Source organism: Clupea harengus, chromosome 15, assembly GCF_900700415.2.
Source record: "Clupea harengus chromosome 15, Ch_v2.0.2, whole genome shotgun sequence".
In the NCBI taxonomy this organism is placed as follows: Eukaryota; Metazoa; Chordata; class Actinopteri; order Clupeiformes; family Clupeidae; genus Clupea; species Clupea harengus.
This window is the reverse complement of record NC_045166.1, coordinates 23,159,264-23,176,763: the sequence shown is the minus strand read 5'-3', so window position 1 is coordinate 23,176,763 and position 17,500 is coordinate 23,159,264. Positions and strand designations below refer to the sequence as shown.

At 44.2% G+C, this 17,500-nt stretch overlaps 1 protein-coding gene across 1 annotated transcript in view; it reads right to left on the bottom strand.

Annotated features, from left to right (window-relative positions):
* The window catches only part of nkain2 (sodium/potassium transporting ATPase interacting 2), an 85,475-nt gene extending 84,385 nt beyond the window's left edge, over window positions 1-1,090 (bottom strand). Inside the window, exon 1 of the mRNA XM_031581240.2 lies at window positions 900-1,090. Within this exon, the coding sequence (XP_031437100.2) occupies window positions 900-1,082 (183 nt within the window). The 5' untranslated portion in view covers window positions 1,083-1,090. The remainder of the gene's footprint in view (window positions 1-899) is intronic.
* Window positions 1,091-17,500: the final 16,410 nt, after the last annotated feature.

Sequence of the window (17,500 nt, the reverse complement as noted above, 5' to 3'; positions counted from 1 at the left end):
AACATGAAGATTTATGTTCTGGGGGACAAGTCCTAAAATTACACTTTATTCCTGACTGTTTTATTTTTGTTTTGTGTGTTTTTTCCTTCCTCCATGGACGGCCAGAAAGCTGATTTATTGTGGGTATCACATACCGGCCTCACTGTTAAATACCGGCAGGCTTTCACACTGTAGGTAAGGTGATCTCCGGCGCCCGCGTTCAGAGGTATTTATTTGTTTTTAAACACTTTGAGTGTTTGACTCTGATCCTCGGCAGCGTGTCAGGAGGAAGTGTTAGGTAACATTAATCTCAAAACAGAGTGGAGATGGAGGCAAAGAGGATTGGAGCTTTTTTTTTTTTTTACGTGACCCTGAGTCCAGTTCACAGGAAAAGCTGCCCCGTTTTCAGAGCCTTTTATTTGAGCACTGAAAGCCTGTAATACCGAAATCGAATGCGTGCTAGGTTCAGTTTGATACCTTTATCCTGAGACAACTGTTTTGAATACAGTAAAAGAGCCCAATGGAACAAAATAAAACACAAAAAACATTCCACCCAGTCCATCACATTTCCTCTCAAAAATAAGGTCAGGGGGCAAATGCAGTGGTGAGTGGTAAGTGGGTGTGCAGTGGTTCTAAGTTGATAACATTTCAACTTATTGAACAATGATTTCCATGCATGCCATAGCTAGTAGGATGTATAGGTGTAGACCAGAGTTGCATGTGAGAGTGAGAGAAAGAGAGAGGGAGAGAGAGAGAGAGAGAGAGAGAGTGACAGATAGAGAGTGAAATACACAAACATGCATGCACACAATACAAACACATAACACAGACACACAGAAATATACACAAACACATAAAAACACACACGTACGCCCTGTTATAAGCAATTGAGGAGTGTCGACCAGGCTGGAAAAACTCACCCCTGTGACGTATTTGGGTCTGAACTGCACTGTCCCGAAGAGGCCCAGGATCACTGTGATGATGTGGATGAAATTGGTGAGGATGGGCGCCCACTGGTAGCCCAGGAAGTCAAAGATCTGACGCTCCAAAATACTGATCTGCAGGAACACACAAAATAACAGCTGTTGAACATACAGAAACATACTCGTGTTAACATTCTTCAGAGAACATAAAAATCCATTGTTTGAATCGAGCGCTGGAGTAAGTCAGTATATTATTAAGTAGCCTAGCTGCTATTTGGTGATGTCTCCTTAGCACAGGATTGGCAATGAGATGCAACTCGTCCAACTCCCAGGGGGACTGATTCACATTTCATTTTTCATAGTTGTGGAGGGGTGCTCTCTCTTTCTCTCTCTCTTTCCCTCTCTGTCTCTAACTCCATGATGACTCCTCCACAGGCATGTGCTTCAGGGCAGACCAGACAGCTCCTGCTTCCAGGCCACACACGCACACGCACACACACACACACACACACACACACACACACACACACACAGCGCCAGCAGTTCCCAGTCAAGCTTTTAACTGGGACAAATATGTGGGGATCTTGAGAGTCAAATGGCCAAACCCCCACACCCCTGACCAGGTGCATAAGCCACAACGACACCGCAGGTCATTTCCCTTTGAATGAAACAACGTGCCATTTAATGACATTACTTTGTAACTCATTTACACATTTGGACACATTCATCTACATTAAGTAGCAGTGTGGATTAACAATGGTAAGTAGTGGCACCACCACACTCACGTGCACACACACAGACACACACACACAGTCGTACACACACACACACACACACAGACACACACACACACACACACACAGTCGTACACACACATGCATGCTACGTACACACACACAGACACACACAGACACACACACACACACACAGACAGACACACACACATAGACACACACAGACAGTCGTACACACACATGCATGGCACATACACACACATACAGACACACACACGCTCCACCCCCCCCCCCCCCCCCTCCACCACCACTTAAAAACAACCTTTAATTGGCGCAGATATGTGGTGATCTCCAGAGTCAAACCTCCAATCCCCCACTTCCCTTATCAGCCTTCTGCCCTCTCCTTCTTGCCACCATGCCCCATCTGCCTCCACCACTCCCTCCCCTTTGCTATAGACTTGCTGGGAAATGAAACCTGGCAGCGCCCGACTCAAGGCTTGTGACACATAAATCTCACCGGCTGATTGGACACGATGCCCGTGCCCCGACACTTACAAGCCATGGCACATCAAAAGGCAGGTGAAGGGGTGGGAGGAGGAGGGTGGAAAAGGAGAGGAGTAGAGGTAAAAGGGGTCGGATGAGAGGTGAGAGACAGAGAGAGAGAGAGAGAGAGAGAGAGAGAGAGAGAGAGAGAGAGGATTGTCTGTGACAGTGTGAGGCTAATGCTAACATATCCCGATGCCCCCGCTTTCTTTAGTACCCAAGACCCTCTCCTGCTCCAACACAACCACTGAGACAGAAACACGCCTGGCAGGTGGTTGCGTGGCTTCTGGAGACGGTCAAGTTCAGCAAGGTCATCTGATGAAATACAGTGAACGTGTTTAAAATCCTGCCTAGATTTCGAGTAGACACTTTGTGGTACATGTCGCTCTGCTTGTTGCCAGGAGATGCCAAGGCAGCATGGGAAGTCAATGTCTATCAGAAGATGCCGGATTTGCTTGGCTAACTACACCTACACATAGACACACACACAACTCTCCCACATACACACAAACTAATGGGACACAAATACATACAGTCCCACGCGAGTTTGAAGTTGATCATTCTATAGGGGGTCGCAACACATTCTCTATAATGAGTACAAATTGCCCATTGCCCCAGAAGTATAGCACTGGGGATTAACCGTGCAGCCCGTTAGTCACAAAAGGCTAATTCTGGTCATATTTTTGCCGATATTTGCCAAACAGTGACCTCTATTCACCAATCGCATTTTCAAATGTCGTATGTCAAATCATTAATGCTGTCACTTTCTAACGCCATTTTTAGCTTTCCTAACACAATCATTTTAAACGCCTCTCATTGGACTTCAAAGGCAGCAAAATATAAACAATGCAAGTACAACAAAGGCGATATTAAATATGGATTCACTATTCATTCATTTATTATTCATTGTGTCGCACAAACAGGAGTCCATGTAGCCATACTGTAGCTTAAGTTTAATATAGTTATTATTAAGTTATTATAAAGTTATCGTTGTGGATGGTTGAGAAACCCTAGTTTATGAATAACTACTTTTTCTGGAAGCCTCTACTTTATATTTCATGTCACTGCCAACAACACAACTTCTGACAAGTCAAATCCTCTGAGGAGCAGATCAGTACTGCAGCTACAGGCGCCATCAGCCCAGCCGACACATCTTTTTTAGGGCAACAACTAATCTATGTTTTATGGTGACTCTCTCCGCAACTCCGTCTCAAATACGAAAGAAAGAAAAGAAAGGGGAAAAAGAACCAAAACAAACTCTAATACTCTAGAGGGGGGTGGTGGGAGTCTATAGTAAACCTTGGCAGCCATTGCAGCCATTGGAGCTCCGTATTAATCAGTCTCCCCCGTGACGTGGATCCTGGGGTTGACCAGCTGGTGACACCCCCACTGGGGCCTGTCTCGTGTACCCATCTCCAACCCCCCCCCCCCCCCCCACACCCACCTCCATCACCACTAGCACGCCTCCCCAGGCCCAAGCCTCTCTTGCCTGCTCGAGCATCTGCTGGGTGTGGACCAGTCAGTCATCCGCTAGCCAACAGACGGGCCAAGCCGACTGACTGACTGACAACTACATGAGGGCCTCTCCCCAGTCTCACGGCTATCTCTCACTCAGACGCGTGAGGGGAAAGAGGGAAGGTAGCTGCAAAACATACGTGAAACTGCATGTTTTTAATGTTACGAAAACAAAATTTCTGTTTACTGTGGGACATTGACATTGCCTCTATTGTATGTGGACGTTGAAAAGTATAATCACATCCCTAATTATTAGGGTGGTAAATCGATATATTTTCAAACGAGATATAGGTTGAGACAATACCGTTTATTTCAATATAATATGATGTTGTGTTACATAACTCATTTATTCTGTAAAGCCATGCCGGTGTTTGCATCTCTCCTCTCTCACACTCTCCCTCTGCGTCTGTGGAGGTCCCTCTAGACCCTATAGCAGCCACTGACAGCAGTTTTATATTGCAATGGTATGTTACCATGAATGGAACGAGCTGTAAACTAATGATGGTGAAAACGCGTCTTAAAGCTTTGAAGCTTTCCAACCAGATGTGTTGAAAAGTGGTTCATTTCCCAAGGCTTTGAATGCACTCTAGGGATACCAGCTGGTCGATGGAAATATGATATCAAAAAACGATATGAGTGGTGACAGAGCAGCGATGTCTGCTAGCCTATGCAAAGGTCTAATGCATTAACATGCATACACATCAAACATCATGTCAAATAAAGAAATAGTTCATTCGTTATGTGGGGGTGGGCTTGGAGATCATCATGTCCCAGGGCCCGAGCAAGACATCGAGTGGCTCTGTCACTGTCACTGTCGAGAGAAAAAGTCGAAGTGTTGGGCCAAAATGTAACCTTTTCTTGAAACAATGCAAGTCTCGATCTGACAGGACTCTCGCTTCGAAGCCTCAGTTCCAAGGGTAACATCACTATTGTAAACGGCATTCATAACTTATTGATACGCCTAAAGACTACTTTAGACCCTTGGCAATAAAGTGATTCGATTAGTGATTTTTTTGTGTTAAACAGTGCATGTTTAGCTAGCCAGCTAACAGTATGATGAGTCTAGCCACGTCTGTGAACCATTCTCCTACAATTTATATGTTTTGATAAAGGTTTTTCTCTGTGTATTTCCCACCACAAAACAGCTTAGATTGTATATTGTAGTCCATCCCATAATGTAAATTGGAATCAAAACCATCATGCAGTATTCATGCAGTTCAATCATGTTCTGCAAAACAATGTCACTACAATAATCAAAAAACATAAAAAATTATATTTACTATAGGCTATTTATTTTATGTTTTGCAGCTGTATATTTTCAAATAGGGAAGGAAACCCTGTCTTTTCATTTTATTTTGATTGCAGCTTGTTTTAATAAACGTGCTTGTGACCTCACATGAGGCTTTGACTGAATATTTAGCTCACTTTGTGGAAAAAAACGAGCTATATATTTTGTATCGCCATTCAGCTTAAAAATACCATAATGCCGAGCCTTACTAATAGTGCATTATGAACGCTGCCGTCCGCTTTCAAAAACATTTTTTTTTTTTTTTAAATCCCTCTAAGGCAGTGGTGGACTCGCTGTCCCTGTGTGAAGTTCTGCTTACCCGAGCAGTGTTTTGTGACACCAACTAACCCTGAGCCAGTGGTCCGCTACTGCGTTAGTGAAAAGTGGAGGTGGTTGTGTGTGTGTGTGTGTGTGGGGGTGGGTCTGATTTCTTTTCGATGTACCTGAGTGCTCCCCTTCCCCCGTTTACCTTGGCCCCTCTCTATGTTTTTCCTCTCACTGTAATCATTTCGCGCAACAGAAGGTTCAGGAAAGAAGGAAAAAAAGACTGATGTTTTGCCATCTGTTTCCTTAATAGATTCTTTCCACTCCAAACAGAAGCAGAGCCGTGGAGAGGGCAAAGAGAGCTGGACTGCCATGGTACGGCACGTATGGGGAGGTAGACCTGGGGGGACTTCCCCGCCATGACCCGAAAGAAAACTTTGGCGCCCCAAACGCCTTCCTGTCTCTGAGACCTGACGAGTGTTGCGCACAGCACGCATCTCACTGGCATCATTACCAGGGGCAAATGTTTTTACCGTGCCACAGCAACAAAGGCTTGGTGGTCAAACAAAAACAAACGAATGAAGCTAAGGCTAACTACCATATGCCAGAACTTCTGTGGCACTTCAGACGCATCTGTTTAAGGCGAGACAATAGGGGAGGGGGGTTAGAAAAGTGGGCACCTCCGATGGCAAATAAATTGTGAGAGCTTTGGTGCTGAGGGGACACCATATGGAAGCACAAAGCTCATCCAACCCATTGACTAAGGGAGTGGACATCCAACAGCCGGCAATTACGAGGGCATTAGACTATCTTAGCATTTACCTCACTGCAAGTGAAGAAAAGGAAATCAAAAATAATAGCACTCATTGACTGCTACAACATCGATGTGCAAAGTAGTCTCACCTGAAATTATGAAACCACTGTATAACTTGGAAGTTCACATTAAGAAAACCCTCGGTGGAAGAAAAGAATGAAATTAAACGAGGGAAAGAAATGTAATGTTCTACACACATCAATATGATCTCTGAAAAAAGATTGTGGTAGCTCAATTATAGTGTTCTTTGGGACAAGTACATTACAAGTACATTGCATTATTAATTATGTAACATCCTCTTTTTTCTTGGAGGATACTTCAGTCGTCACAGGCTTGTGCCAGACCATTTTCCAATTTCTAAATCCATTATTCTCCCGAGACGTATTGTCGGCACAGAAACCATGTTACTGCAGCTTCCGTCTAAAACAAGAGTCACAGAGCCCATCTTCAAACAAGTTGCTATTAACAAAGACCTCCACTTCGACTCAAAAAGCACCATCTTCAACACAGCTGAAAGTGACCATATAGCCAGCTAACAGCCAGCCAACATGACCTATCCATTCAGCGCATTCACTACAAAACAATCACATTCAAACATCCGTTCGATTAAACCAGCCCTCTCTTGTGTTTGGTCAGGCTCTTGACTAACACCTGGCCATCCTGAGGGAGAATTCCCCAGGCGCAAGAGAACCGGCTCGCCCCAGCACTGTCGCCTCAGCCAAGCTTTGAAAGGGGCTTTTTTTCTGGGGTGGGGTAGGGGGGCTATTTTCTGAGGGCGGTGTGACCAAGAGGGACCAAGAGGGACCTGGGGCTATTGTTCGGAGCCAGAGGGGCTTCCCCGTCATTATTGCAGCCCTCGCTGTTCTCCTTTCATGTTGGCTAATGCAAACAGCCATACGGACAGCTGCGCACCAAAGTGACAGATTTAGCAGGTAATTATGTACACATGAGTAATTAGATACATAAATATGAGGTGGGGTTGGGTGGTGGTGGTGGGGTCCATTATTGGGAGATAGGGGGCAGAGGGGATTAATGAAAAGAGGAACGAGTTCAAATTGAGTTGCCCCAGTTGGGGGTTATTGGAAGGACAAAGGAAGTGTGGGCCCAATTGTCAGTCAGAGGACAGGAGCCTGGAGTTTTGAGTTCAGTACCACTTCCCTGCCTTGATGTTGGCAGCGGGTATCCACATATACAAAAAAAAACCTATGATAGTAAACAGCCCACAGACCTGCCTACACAGAAAATCCAATGACGAAAATGAACCAAAACAATAAACAATTAAATAAATATTCGTGGCAGGCTTGCAATGAGACTTGATAACGAAATATGTAAATAATAATAGAAAAAAACTCTTGGATTCTCCTGATAATAGAGGAGATACGGTCAAGCCCTACTGGTTTTGTAAACAAGCACATTTGGCAGCTCTTGTTTGTGTGTGTGTGTGTGTGTGTGTGTGTGTTTGGGGAGTGGTGGTTGTGTGTATGTCTGAATGTGTTTGGAAGTGCATATTTGTGTTTGTGTGTATGTGTTTCAGAGAGAGAGAGAGAGAGAGTGTGTGTGTAGCACATGCTTACTCATCTGTGTCACTATTCGTGTGTGTGTGTGTGTGTGTGTGTGTGTGTGTGTGTGTGTGTGTGTACCCTCACTCACATGTGTCCCTGTTCCCCCTTTTTTTCTTCTTCTCCTTAAGCAAAGAGAAGCTGGAGTCTCATTAGTGGCCCGTGTAAGCCACCCCACACACAGCCCAGGCTGATTGCCAGAGAACCTGTGCCTACGCTGATTGAAATGGAGGTTCATTCGCACTGCGACAAAGCTAAGAGAGGCTCTTTCACTTTCTCCTCCTTTTATTTATCCCCCTCCCCCATATTCTCTCCCTTTCCTTTTATTTTCTCAGTTAGGGGGAGAAGGAGAATGAGAGAAAGGGAGGGAGAGGGATAGACGGGTTTGGCTCTAATCACGAAGACAAAAGCCAATCAATCAGAGGCGCTCGGCCTGAATGGAAAGAAGGCCCTTCTCTCTCGCTCTCGCTTTCTCTCTCTGTCTGTTGCTGCGATCAAAACAAACCAGGGAGGAAGCATGTCGCATTAGAGGCCCCACATCATCCAGGGCACCATTAGCTACTGAATAGGGAAGGGGGGTGAACGAGGGGCTCTTGGGTGGAAAAAACATGGTTGGATGTGTTTAAGGGAGAGGAAAAGAGAAGAGAGGAGGAGGAGGAGGAGGAGGAGGAGGAGGAGGAGTGGGCACACTTCTATTGTCCATCAGTAATCCTGCTCCATCTGTTTCCACTTTTTAACAGCGCTCGTCACAGACGATGGGCCTGAAAGCACCCGATGGGAACCAGGAGAACTGTGGGCCATAAAAACCCCCACAGACCCATGGGGCTGATGCTCATGCACTGGGGGGTAGCTAATGCTGAGAGTCAGTGCAAGACAAGCACTGACACACATGATGAAGGCACAACAGTCCTAACCAAAGGGTGTCGTAATCAAGCCAAGTGCCAAGTCTGTTGTTTAAGCAGTCCCCAAGAGAAGAAACATCAACCCCCAACCAAGCTCTCCCAAGGGTTTTACAGCTTTACCAAACACCCAATAGTGGTATTGGATCTCACGCGTGTCAGGTGGCACTGCAAACTGCAAAGACATCTCTTCCCAATCATTTGAGTTTCTCAAAAAAAGATCCTTACTTTACGGAATGTGTGAGTGATACTGCACTCATCAAACAAACCAATTGAGGTCTCACTTGCAAGGGTTTGGCAGTGAAGAGCAACAAGAGGGTGGCAAAGCAGGCGATTTTCACTCTTGTCCCACCCCATTCAAGAATACGAGAATACTCCTGTTCCACCTCACTCCCACAAAAATACTCCAGTCTTGTCCCAATCTCATAACAGAATACAATTTAAAATCCTGTCTTGTCCCAATCCCATTCTTGTGTTGTGTTTTTATTAGGGGAGGGGGGTTAGTCTTTAGGTAATGCAACAACTTTTCTTAGATTACTTTGTGTTCTACTGCAGATTTTTATTCACACCATTTGGCCAGTGCATTGACTTGAGACTTGACCACCTTTGGTGCGTTATGTTTTGCAAAAGTTGTGATTTTCGGCTGCATTTCACCGCCACCTACTTTAGAGTGTGTCTCTGAAGACCCCAAGTCAGTGGTGTATTTGACTATTTTAGCCCCCAATCTTCCCCCAATCTGACTTTTGTTGGCAATGGCATTTGTTTTATCCACACACACATTCAGCCAGCAACCACCCACCAAAGCAGAGCAGCATATTATTTATATTAGAACTGCAAATGTATGTATCACGACATATTGTTATTATGATTCCCATCCCGCACACTTAACCCCTAACCCCCCCCCCACACACACACACACGCATAATAGGCATAAAGGCTTCCAAAGACTACTCTTCATTTAGCCTAGAAATGAAGAGAGGGTAACTCTAATAGACCCCATACGGGGGGTAACCTGAAGATAGGCACAAAAGGGGCGATCCTAACTGAAAGATCCTCACTAAAGATCCTTACAGAACATGTGAGGAGCAACCACAATCAAATGGAGGTCTCGCTTGGGAGAGGTTCAGTAGTGAGTAGCAGCCCCCCCCCCCCCTCCGAATAAGGACAGAGGCTTCCTGAAGGAAGGATCACTCTTCATTTGGCCTGGAAATGAAGAGAGGGCAACTCTAATAGACCCCATCGAGGAGAACCCTGAAGAAAGGCACATTAGGGCAAAGACCGACTGGGGCAATCAGGCCACTCTCCTGCTAAGTCTCCCACCAAGCCATTGAAGGAGAATACAAAGGACTGGGTCATACAAAATAGGATGCACGGATATGTAGATTTGTCTCGGAGATAGTGACTCAATTTTGTGCATAAACAAACACTCAGCACCATTCATGCCACAGACACTGCTGTGTTGCATCCGAAACTGTTAAATAATTAAAGGCGGTGATACTCTGGAAATAAAGAAAAACATCAAGCTCTCAATTATATTCAAATTCCCTCTCACCAGAAATGTGTACAACTCCAAAATGATTGCTGTATACTGTGAAGTGATACCCCATACCCCATACTACCCCATACTAAGAGGGCATATACCACAGAATGCGCTTTAAAAATTCACAAGTGCATGCCATAACAAATGATGAAACTGAATCTGTGAAAAAATCCCTTGTAACTATTCACAATACAGAACCACCACACACACTGCATGAAAAAAATGATGCTCCGACACTGATACTGGTGAATGTGACAGAAACATGGTGTTGATGTATGAAGGAGGGACGAAAGACATACAGTAGAAAGAGGTGCAGGTGCCTTCTCTTTCTGGTATCACCGCTGCGTAACTACTACAGTGACACGCTCATGAGATTATGCACATAGTAATGGCGTTTTGGCCTTTGTTCTCCCGTAAACCTTGGTGCGTTTTCTGCTCGGTTCCACTCTGAGGTGGATGAATCGAACACGGTTCCACTTGAGGAGGAACGAGGAAGGGGGGTTAGAGTGGTAGGGGGGAGGGGAGGGGGGTGTTAGTAGCGCATGGAAGAAATGAGAGAGGAACATCTTTTAAGTATCAAACAATGTATCGAGCGTGGCATGATTTTCTCCTGTAGCTTCCTGGAGTGAATTAAACACCTTCCCCCAACCAGAGATTAGTAGAGAAGGTGAAAATGCATTTGTCACACTCGATGGGAGAAAAAGGGGGTGAACATTAAAGGACATTTTACCCAAAGACACAACAGCGTCTGCAATGGAATCATAGGTCTATGCTTTGGCTGCTAAAGTCTTGACAATCATATGAGAAAAATCAAAACCTCTCTGTAGATAAAGCGTGTTTTATTTATAGATTCATGATGGTTCATTTTTTGCTCAGATGAAGTTTTTTTGAGTAGTTCATTAAATGTATGAAAAATTTAAATGACTGAAACTTGAGAGCTTACAAAATACAACATGCAGTCTTGGCAAATCTTCAGAGGGGTGTGAGTTGCAATCGTAATTAGCGTACTACAGATAGAGCAAACAATGGCATATTTAAAAAACTAAGCGTTAAATGTCTGTTGCATAATGTGTCTGATGCAAGCGAACAGAGAGTGAATTTGCTAATAGTAAGCAAATACTTTGTGTCATTAAAGATTTAGGCAAAGGAGGGAGGACTTACTGCATCGGTTCCCAAGTGGTTCAGGGGGTACGCAGGGAGAAAATTTTCGCGATAACAGAAAACGGACGGAATTCGCAGAATGTACTGTTTGAAACAGAATTGCAACTTTCAGATGTAAACATCATTTTGTGCATCAAAATCGCCCAAATTCCCCTGTATTTTGTCCTGCAAGGCTGTATTTCTTTCTTATAAACACAACAACGATCGCAACGATGAACAAGCATTCATTAGAAAACAAAACCACTGAGAAAATGTCCACAAACCACCACAAACACAACCAAGAAGGGACAGACAGTATTTGTTTGCATAAAGACTCAGAGTTCAGAGAGTCGTCAAGGAACAACGGCGACTCGATATTGAGGGGGGAACTATATAATGGGTTAACACACAAGTAATGAATACCAACACTTACACTCTGTTACACACTGGGGGACTGTTGAAATATGCATTAGCTCATTTGCATCAGCAATGTTTGTCAGAACAATTTCAGGCTCGCTAGCTCGCTGGGCTGCATTCTGCGCTGATTCGATGGGAGCATTTCACAGCATGTGATGCCTGTTTGATGCCGGGTGAACTGAATGCTTTCCTTGTCAGCCGGGGTAACAAGACCAGCCATATAGCTATAGACCTACAGTTGGGCATGTAATGCAGACAATGACGTTCTCAAGTGGCCTTTTTGCATCTTTTGTGGCAAATCCGACCTTACGTTGGCCGCGCCACCATCAGCACTGCAGAGAAGCATGTGAGAGGATGTATATGGTGGGTTAAGAAACACAATGCCAGCTTTTCTTATTTCGATCTTCGGCATGGTGACCCTTCTCACCCCTACATAGCTTTGCAATGGAGGGACCCACCGAGAGAGACAAAAAGAGAGAGATGTCTTTCAATATCAAGAAATTCCTTGAATGTGTAAACTTACTTGGCCAATAAACACGATTCTGATATCTCACTCCATAAAATGAGTGACACATAACATTATACAATAACACTTAAGTGATTTAAAAAATGTAACATTATAAAATCCCACTGAACATAATAACCTAACCTGACCTAGTGCATGACATTGCTTTTGTTTCCTGTCAGTATTTTCTTCCCTGAACACCCATCTCCAACCACTTGATGGAGGACAGGGGTGCATATAAGAAAGAAAATGTACAGAGAGCACAGAGAGAGTAGTTCACGCAGAGAAGGCTTGAGCACTTAGCACTGGTGTGTACTTGCGGTTCAAGGACAATGGCGTGTGAGGGTGAGAGATGCCTACAGCCGAGCTGATACAAAAATAAACCTTCAGGATGCGTTGTAGTGGAAATGAAGATTGTTTTCAGATTTGTTAGCCAGCATTTCAGTGTGCCCAATGCCATTACCATCCTGTGTATCATACTGTGCAACAGAGTGATGTCATAAAAAGGTGCATTCATTCACTTCAGTTCTACTCTGTATGTTTATATAGCCTGATTAATACTGGCTCAGGCGCTTCACTGAGCCCAGTGTCTGAACCCCCACAACAGAACATGACCTACAGTGCCATGGCAGACACACCTGTGATATTCCTCAGTGTCTCAGAGACATGTAAATACATGTAAGAAGTACAAACAGGACACAAGTACATAAGTATATACGGTGTGCTATACACAATGTATGGACCTGTACCATATTTGTAAAGGACATTGGGGTAAATCTTTACAATTTATAACCATTATTTATTTGCCCCCCTTAACTGAGAGGTGCTGGCCTCGAGGTTGTGATAGTGCCAAAGGTTCAACAATGAGGCCTGTGATTAAACAGTATTTAAGTTAAACAGACCATCCCACTACATGGCCACAGAGCTTCCCTTCTAATTGCCTGACCTTAATCTGTCAAGAACATTTGTCATTGAGAGAAATCATTCTGACAAGTTTTATTTATTTAATTAATATCTGCTGTGAAGGGAAATTAAAATGACTGGATTTCATACACCTATACTTTCAAGCCCTTCACTTTTTCTTGGATACAAAAGAAGCGAGTGCATTTCCAGTGGGGAGTGAGTGTACTGGGACTTATAACCATCTCTGGGTGACAGGAATCGGCCGAAATCCACCCATTGAGTTTAATGGGAGATGTTACAGGCCCAGGGAATCTGCTTTACGGGGGCTCAGGGCCTCTAAAGTGAAAGGCTACATGATGAGAATCGCTGCAGCCAAGAATTGCAGCCAAAAATGTCAATCAAGACATTATACCCCGCCTGAAAAAAAAGATGTGCCAAAGCACTAAATCCCTTTTATGTGCCTGATGCTCTCATATAGAGAGAGAAAGAGAGAGAGAGAGAGAGAGAGAGAGAGAGAGAGAAAGATAGTGAGATGGAGGGATTGATAGATAGAGGAGAGACAACAAGGAAGAGAGATGTCAACACACAAAAGACCACATTTGTTCAGAGCACCACCTGTGGACACACACACACACACACACGAGCACACACACGAACACACACACACGAACACACACACACACACACACACACACACACACACACACACACACACACACACACACTACTGTGCCACCAATGCTACTAGTATGTTTAAAGAGTGGGCGGAAAGGCAAACACTTGAATGGATAGGACAATGCCACGTTGGAAGGATCTCAGGGAAAGAAACTGCTAGGCTACTACCGACTATTTATTTGGAGGATGATTCGCCATTAAAGCCAGTAGTCAAACCCAGGGACTCAATGGTCCACGGCAAATCCAGGGACGGAGTGTCACCAGGTTCAAGTCTGCATTCTGTGTCATATTGGTGCTTAACCTTCAAACACAATTCAGATGGAATGGTACTCATTGGTTACATGTGTTTGTTTGTGTTTTCACAAACAACACATTCAAATAGTTCCTGATTCGTGAGTCCTATTTTCCTGGTTTTATGCTACTGTAAGCTTGAGTAACACTGTGGCCCTGAAATATAATTAAAGGTTTTACTTTTCCCTTTCCCTCCTGTACTGGATGAGTAAACTGTAAACCCAGAGCATGAATTCCTCATGGATACAAAGATATTGAATTTTCAGCTTCTTCTATTTTGTCCTAATTATAAAGAATTAGCTTAATTTCGCAAAGGTTGCATGTGTGGTTATTGATTTGATGCAAAGGCATCTTCAGACTGAACACCACGGCAGCTATTACATACATGCTATTAGAAGTCACAGAGACAATATACATGTACCCAACAAAATCTGCAAATAAAACCACGATTGCAGCATTTGATTACAATAAATAAAAAAAAACAGTTTCTTGTATATTTTGTGGTATTTTAGAAGTATTTCTATACTAACAAAGGTCAGAACCCCAGCGGCAGCACTGCACATTGACCAAGTTAATCCTCCTTATCAAACATTTACATAGCCTAGCAAAATACATTTTGGTGTATATGTATGTATAATGCATAACGTGTTTACTTCTTTATGACACCTTCACACACAATCTCCAAGATGGTTGTTATGGCTTAATGCACCAACCCATATCTCACTACCTAATGCTCCCATACATTAGCAGCCCTGGCATCAGGACAAGCCAAAACAAATACCCCATTGGGTACTCAGTCCCTCCACATAAACCCCTAGTGCTTCCACAAAGCTCACCCACACACTGTGACTGTCATGAGGGTCAAGGAGATGAGTGATTACGGGGGGTACAAGCCAGCCTGAATATTCATTGGGGGCTCTGTCGGGCTCTGCTCTGCCTCCCGTATGTAAATGCGTCGCCTGCCTGAGCGTGTCGTACAGACGCCCGTATTACGGAGGTCAAGCTGACACAATCCCACAAGCTTTCCCGCCTGTGACAGGCCCCCTCAGGAGAGGAACATGTGCTCACCGAGGGCCCATCCGCCTTGGGCTCTGCTCATGTGCGTGGCCTAGGGAAAGGGCCAAGCCCAGGCGAACAATGGGGAAGGATGAAAAGGATGGGCCCCAAAAGCAGTTCAAAGGACTGAGGCATAACTTAATAGGAACCCTTCAGTAGAACCTTTGGAAACATTAGCATTGTTGTCCAAACAAGGCTATAAATAAAATACTCGTCCAAAAATATAACCAACCAAAGTTATGGAACTCTAGACTCATAGATCCTGACTGTTTATTACAACGTTAACTAAACGATTAGATGAGACACCACAGTGCCTTTGCACTTTCTACAGACTTTAAACCCTGGCTTAGGGGGACCCCAGAATCCTGGGGGGGGGGGGGGGTGTTCTTCACTGACCCCATGTCTCCTTACAAGGAAACCACACAGTTAGGGCACCCGGTACAATGAGCATGAAGACTGTAGAGAAACCGAGAGCTGTCTGCGGATGAAAGGAAATGAGTGAACTTAATGTCAAATCACTTCCACGCCATTGCATCACTGCGAGAGAAAATGATTGGCACCATTTCCACCCCCCATTAATGGAGAATTTTAAGGGGATATCGTAGGTTTTCTTTCCTTTGATCATGGAAGAGGGAGAGACTGCAGGCCATCGAGCGAGGGAGGGATAAAACATGGAGGGTCATTTGCTTGATTGCGAGTCTCCCCACGTTTCTTACCACTTTTTCTCCCAGGCAAAAAAAGAGAGAAAAGCCTCATCTAACTGCAATGGATTAAGCATGACACATTTTCAAACACTCAACACCACTTGTAGTCTTACCATCATCCATTAGGTTTCACTGGAAGAAAGACATTTGGGGTTCACAACCGAGACTAAAAGAAACTACAAACACTATGAGCATTTTTGCTGTTGGCACGGCAACTGTTTAAGATGGCCAAACCCATTTCAAGTCACAAGGAACAAACTGAGAGTGTCCGGGGGCAGTGGCCGAAGGTCGACACCTATCTGATGTCTAGCCAGAGAATGCCCTTTGTCCTAGAGGATGTGAAATTATGGAGGCTCAGCTCGTATACAGCCACAGGGATTTACAACAACTTTCTTCCAGATGATTTCATGACCTTTCCAAAGCCGGAGATCAAATTCTGTAGCACAATAGATCACAGGGAGGTTAAAAGATGAGGGAAGAGTGGACGTGGAAGGAGGAGAGGGAGTAAGAGAGGAAGAAAAGAGAATGACCCTCTTTAATTATCCAACTCCTTGTGATTGTCCACTTTCCAAATTAGACTTAGTTGCCCTGGGAAACTGCTGAAGAGAGAAACTGCTGAATGTAATACCTTGTTCTGGAGCCAGGGCTGATAAAGACTTTGGATCTTGACTTTAGCAAAGTTAACGGCCCTTGTTCCCAGGTCAAATATATATCCTTTCTTTCTCTCTATCTCTACTGGCTCAGAGGTGTCCAGCAGAAACTGTTATTGAAACTTCCTGAGGCCTGATGATATCTGTCGCCTGGGAGGGTGGAATTGATCGTCTGCGTCGCCTGGCAGTCCGAAGGAGGGAAAAGCTGATTGCCTGGTCCATCAATCAATTATCTGCCTGCGTCATCGATGAAACGAGGCATTATGGCAGAGTAGCGAGCGGCCATTTGTTTCTCTCTTTGGAGCAAAAGGTGAAGGCCAAGAAAGAAACAAAGCTATTCTGTCTGCAATTATAAAAACTCAACAGCTATTCTGTAGGCAATCATAAAAACAACAAATGATCCAGGCTGCCGAGTGAAAAGAGATTCATTTCTGCGTGAGGAGCAAAAAGCCAGTTCACTCTAGGTAAATGTGTTCGTCCTCAGATCTCCAAATAATGACAAACGATTATTTTCAGATGTTGCGCTGGAGGAAAAGCAAAGTGTGATCAGTTGCTAATGGAGGTGCCTCGGAAAAAATCCCTGTCCACACACACACACACACTCGGAGAGAGAGAGAGAGAGAGAGAGAGAGAGAGAGAGAGAGAGAGAGAGAGAGAGAAAGAGAGAGAGCACCTTAAAAAGCACTTTTTAATCAATTCCTGGGCTTAACCCTTCTGTGAAACTCTGATAATACTGAGTATCAGATTCAGGGTAAATTGTTATCAGAATCTGCCTGTAATTACACCAACTAAAAAAAACCTTACTAAGAGAAGGAAAAAGTAAATAATAAATCCCACAAATGCCATTTCTTCCCTTAAGTTTCAAACCCAATATGTAGACAGCCCAGACAATTACGAGTAAGAGTAAGCCATAACCTGAGTCATCATCTACCATTTTCTTTTTTGATGGCCTCATTGAAAACATATTAAACTGAGCTACCACCACTGCACTGTCAATTAGTTTTGGCTTTTTGCCTGATTCGTTAAAAAAGTCTCCACATCCTTCTCGAGTCATGTGAGAAAATCAAGTGCTGACACAAATGGGACCAGCCTAGGCAAGAC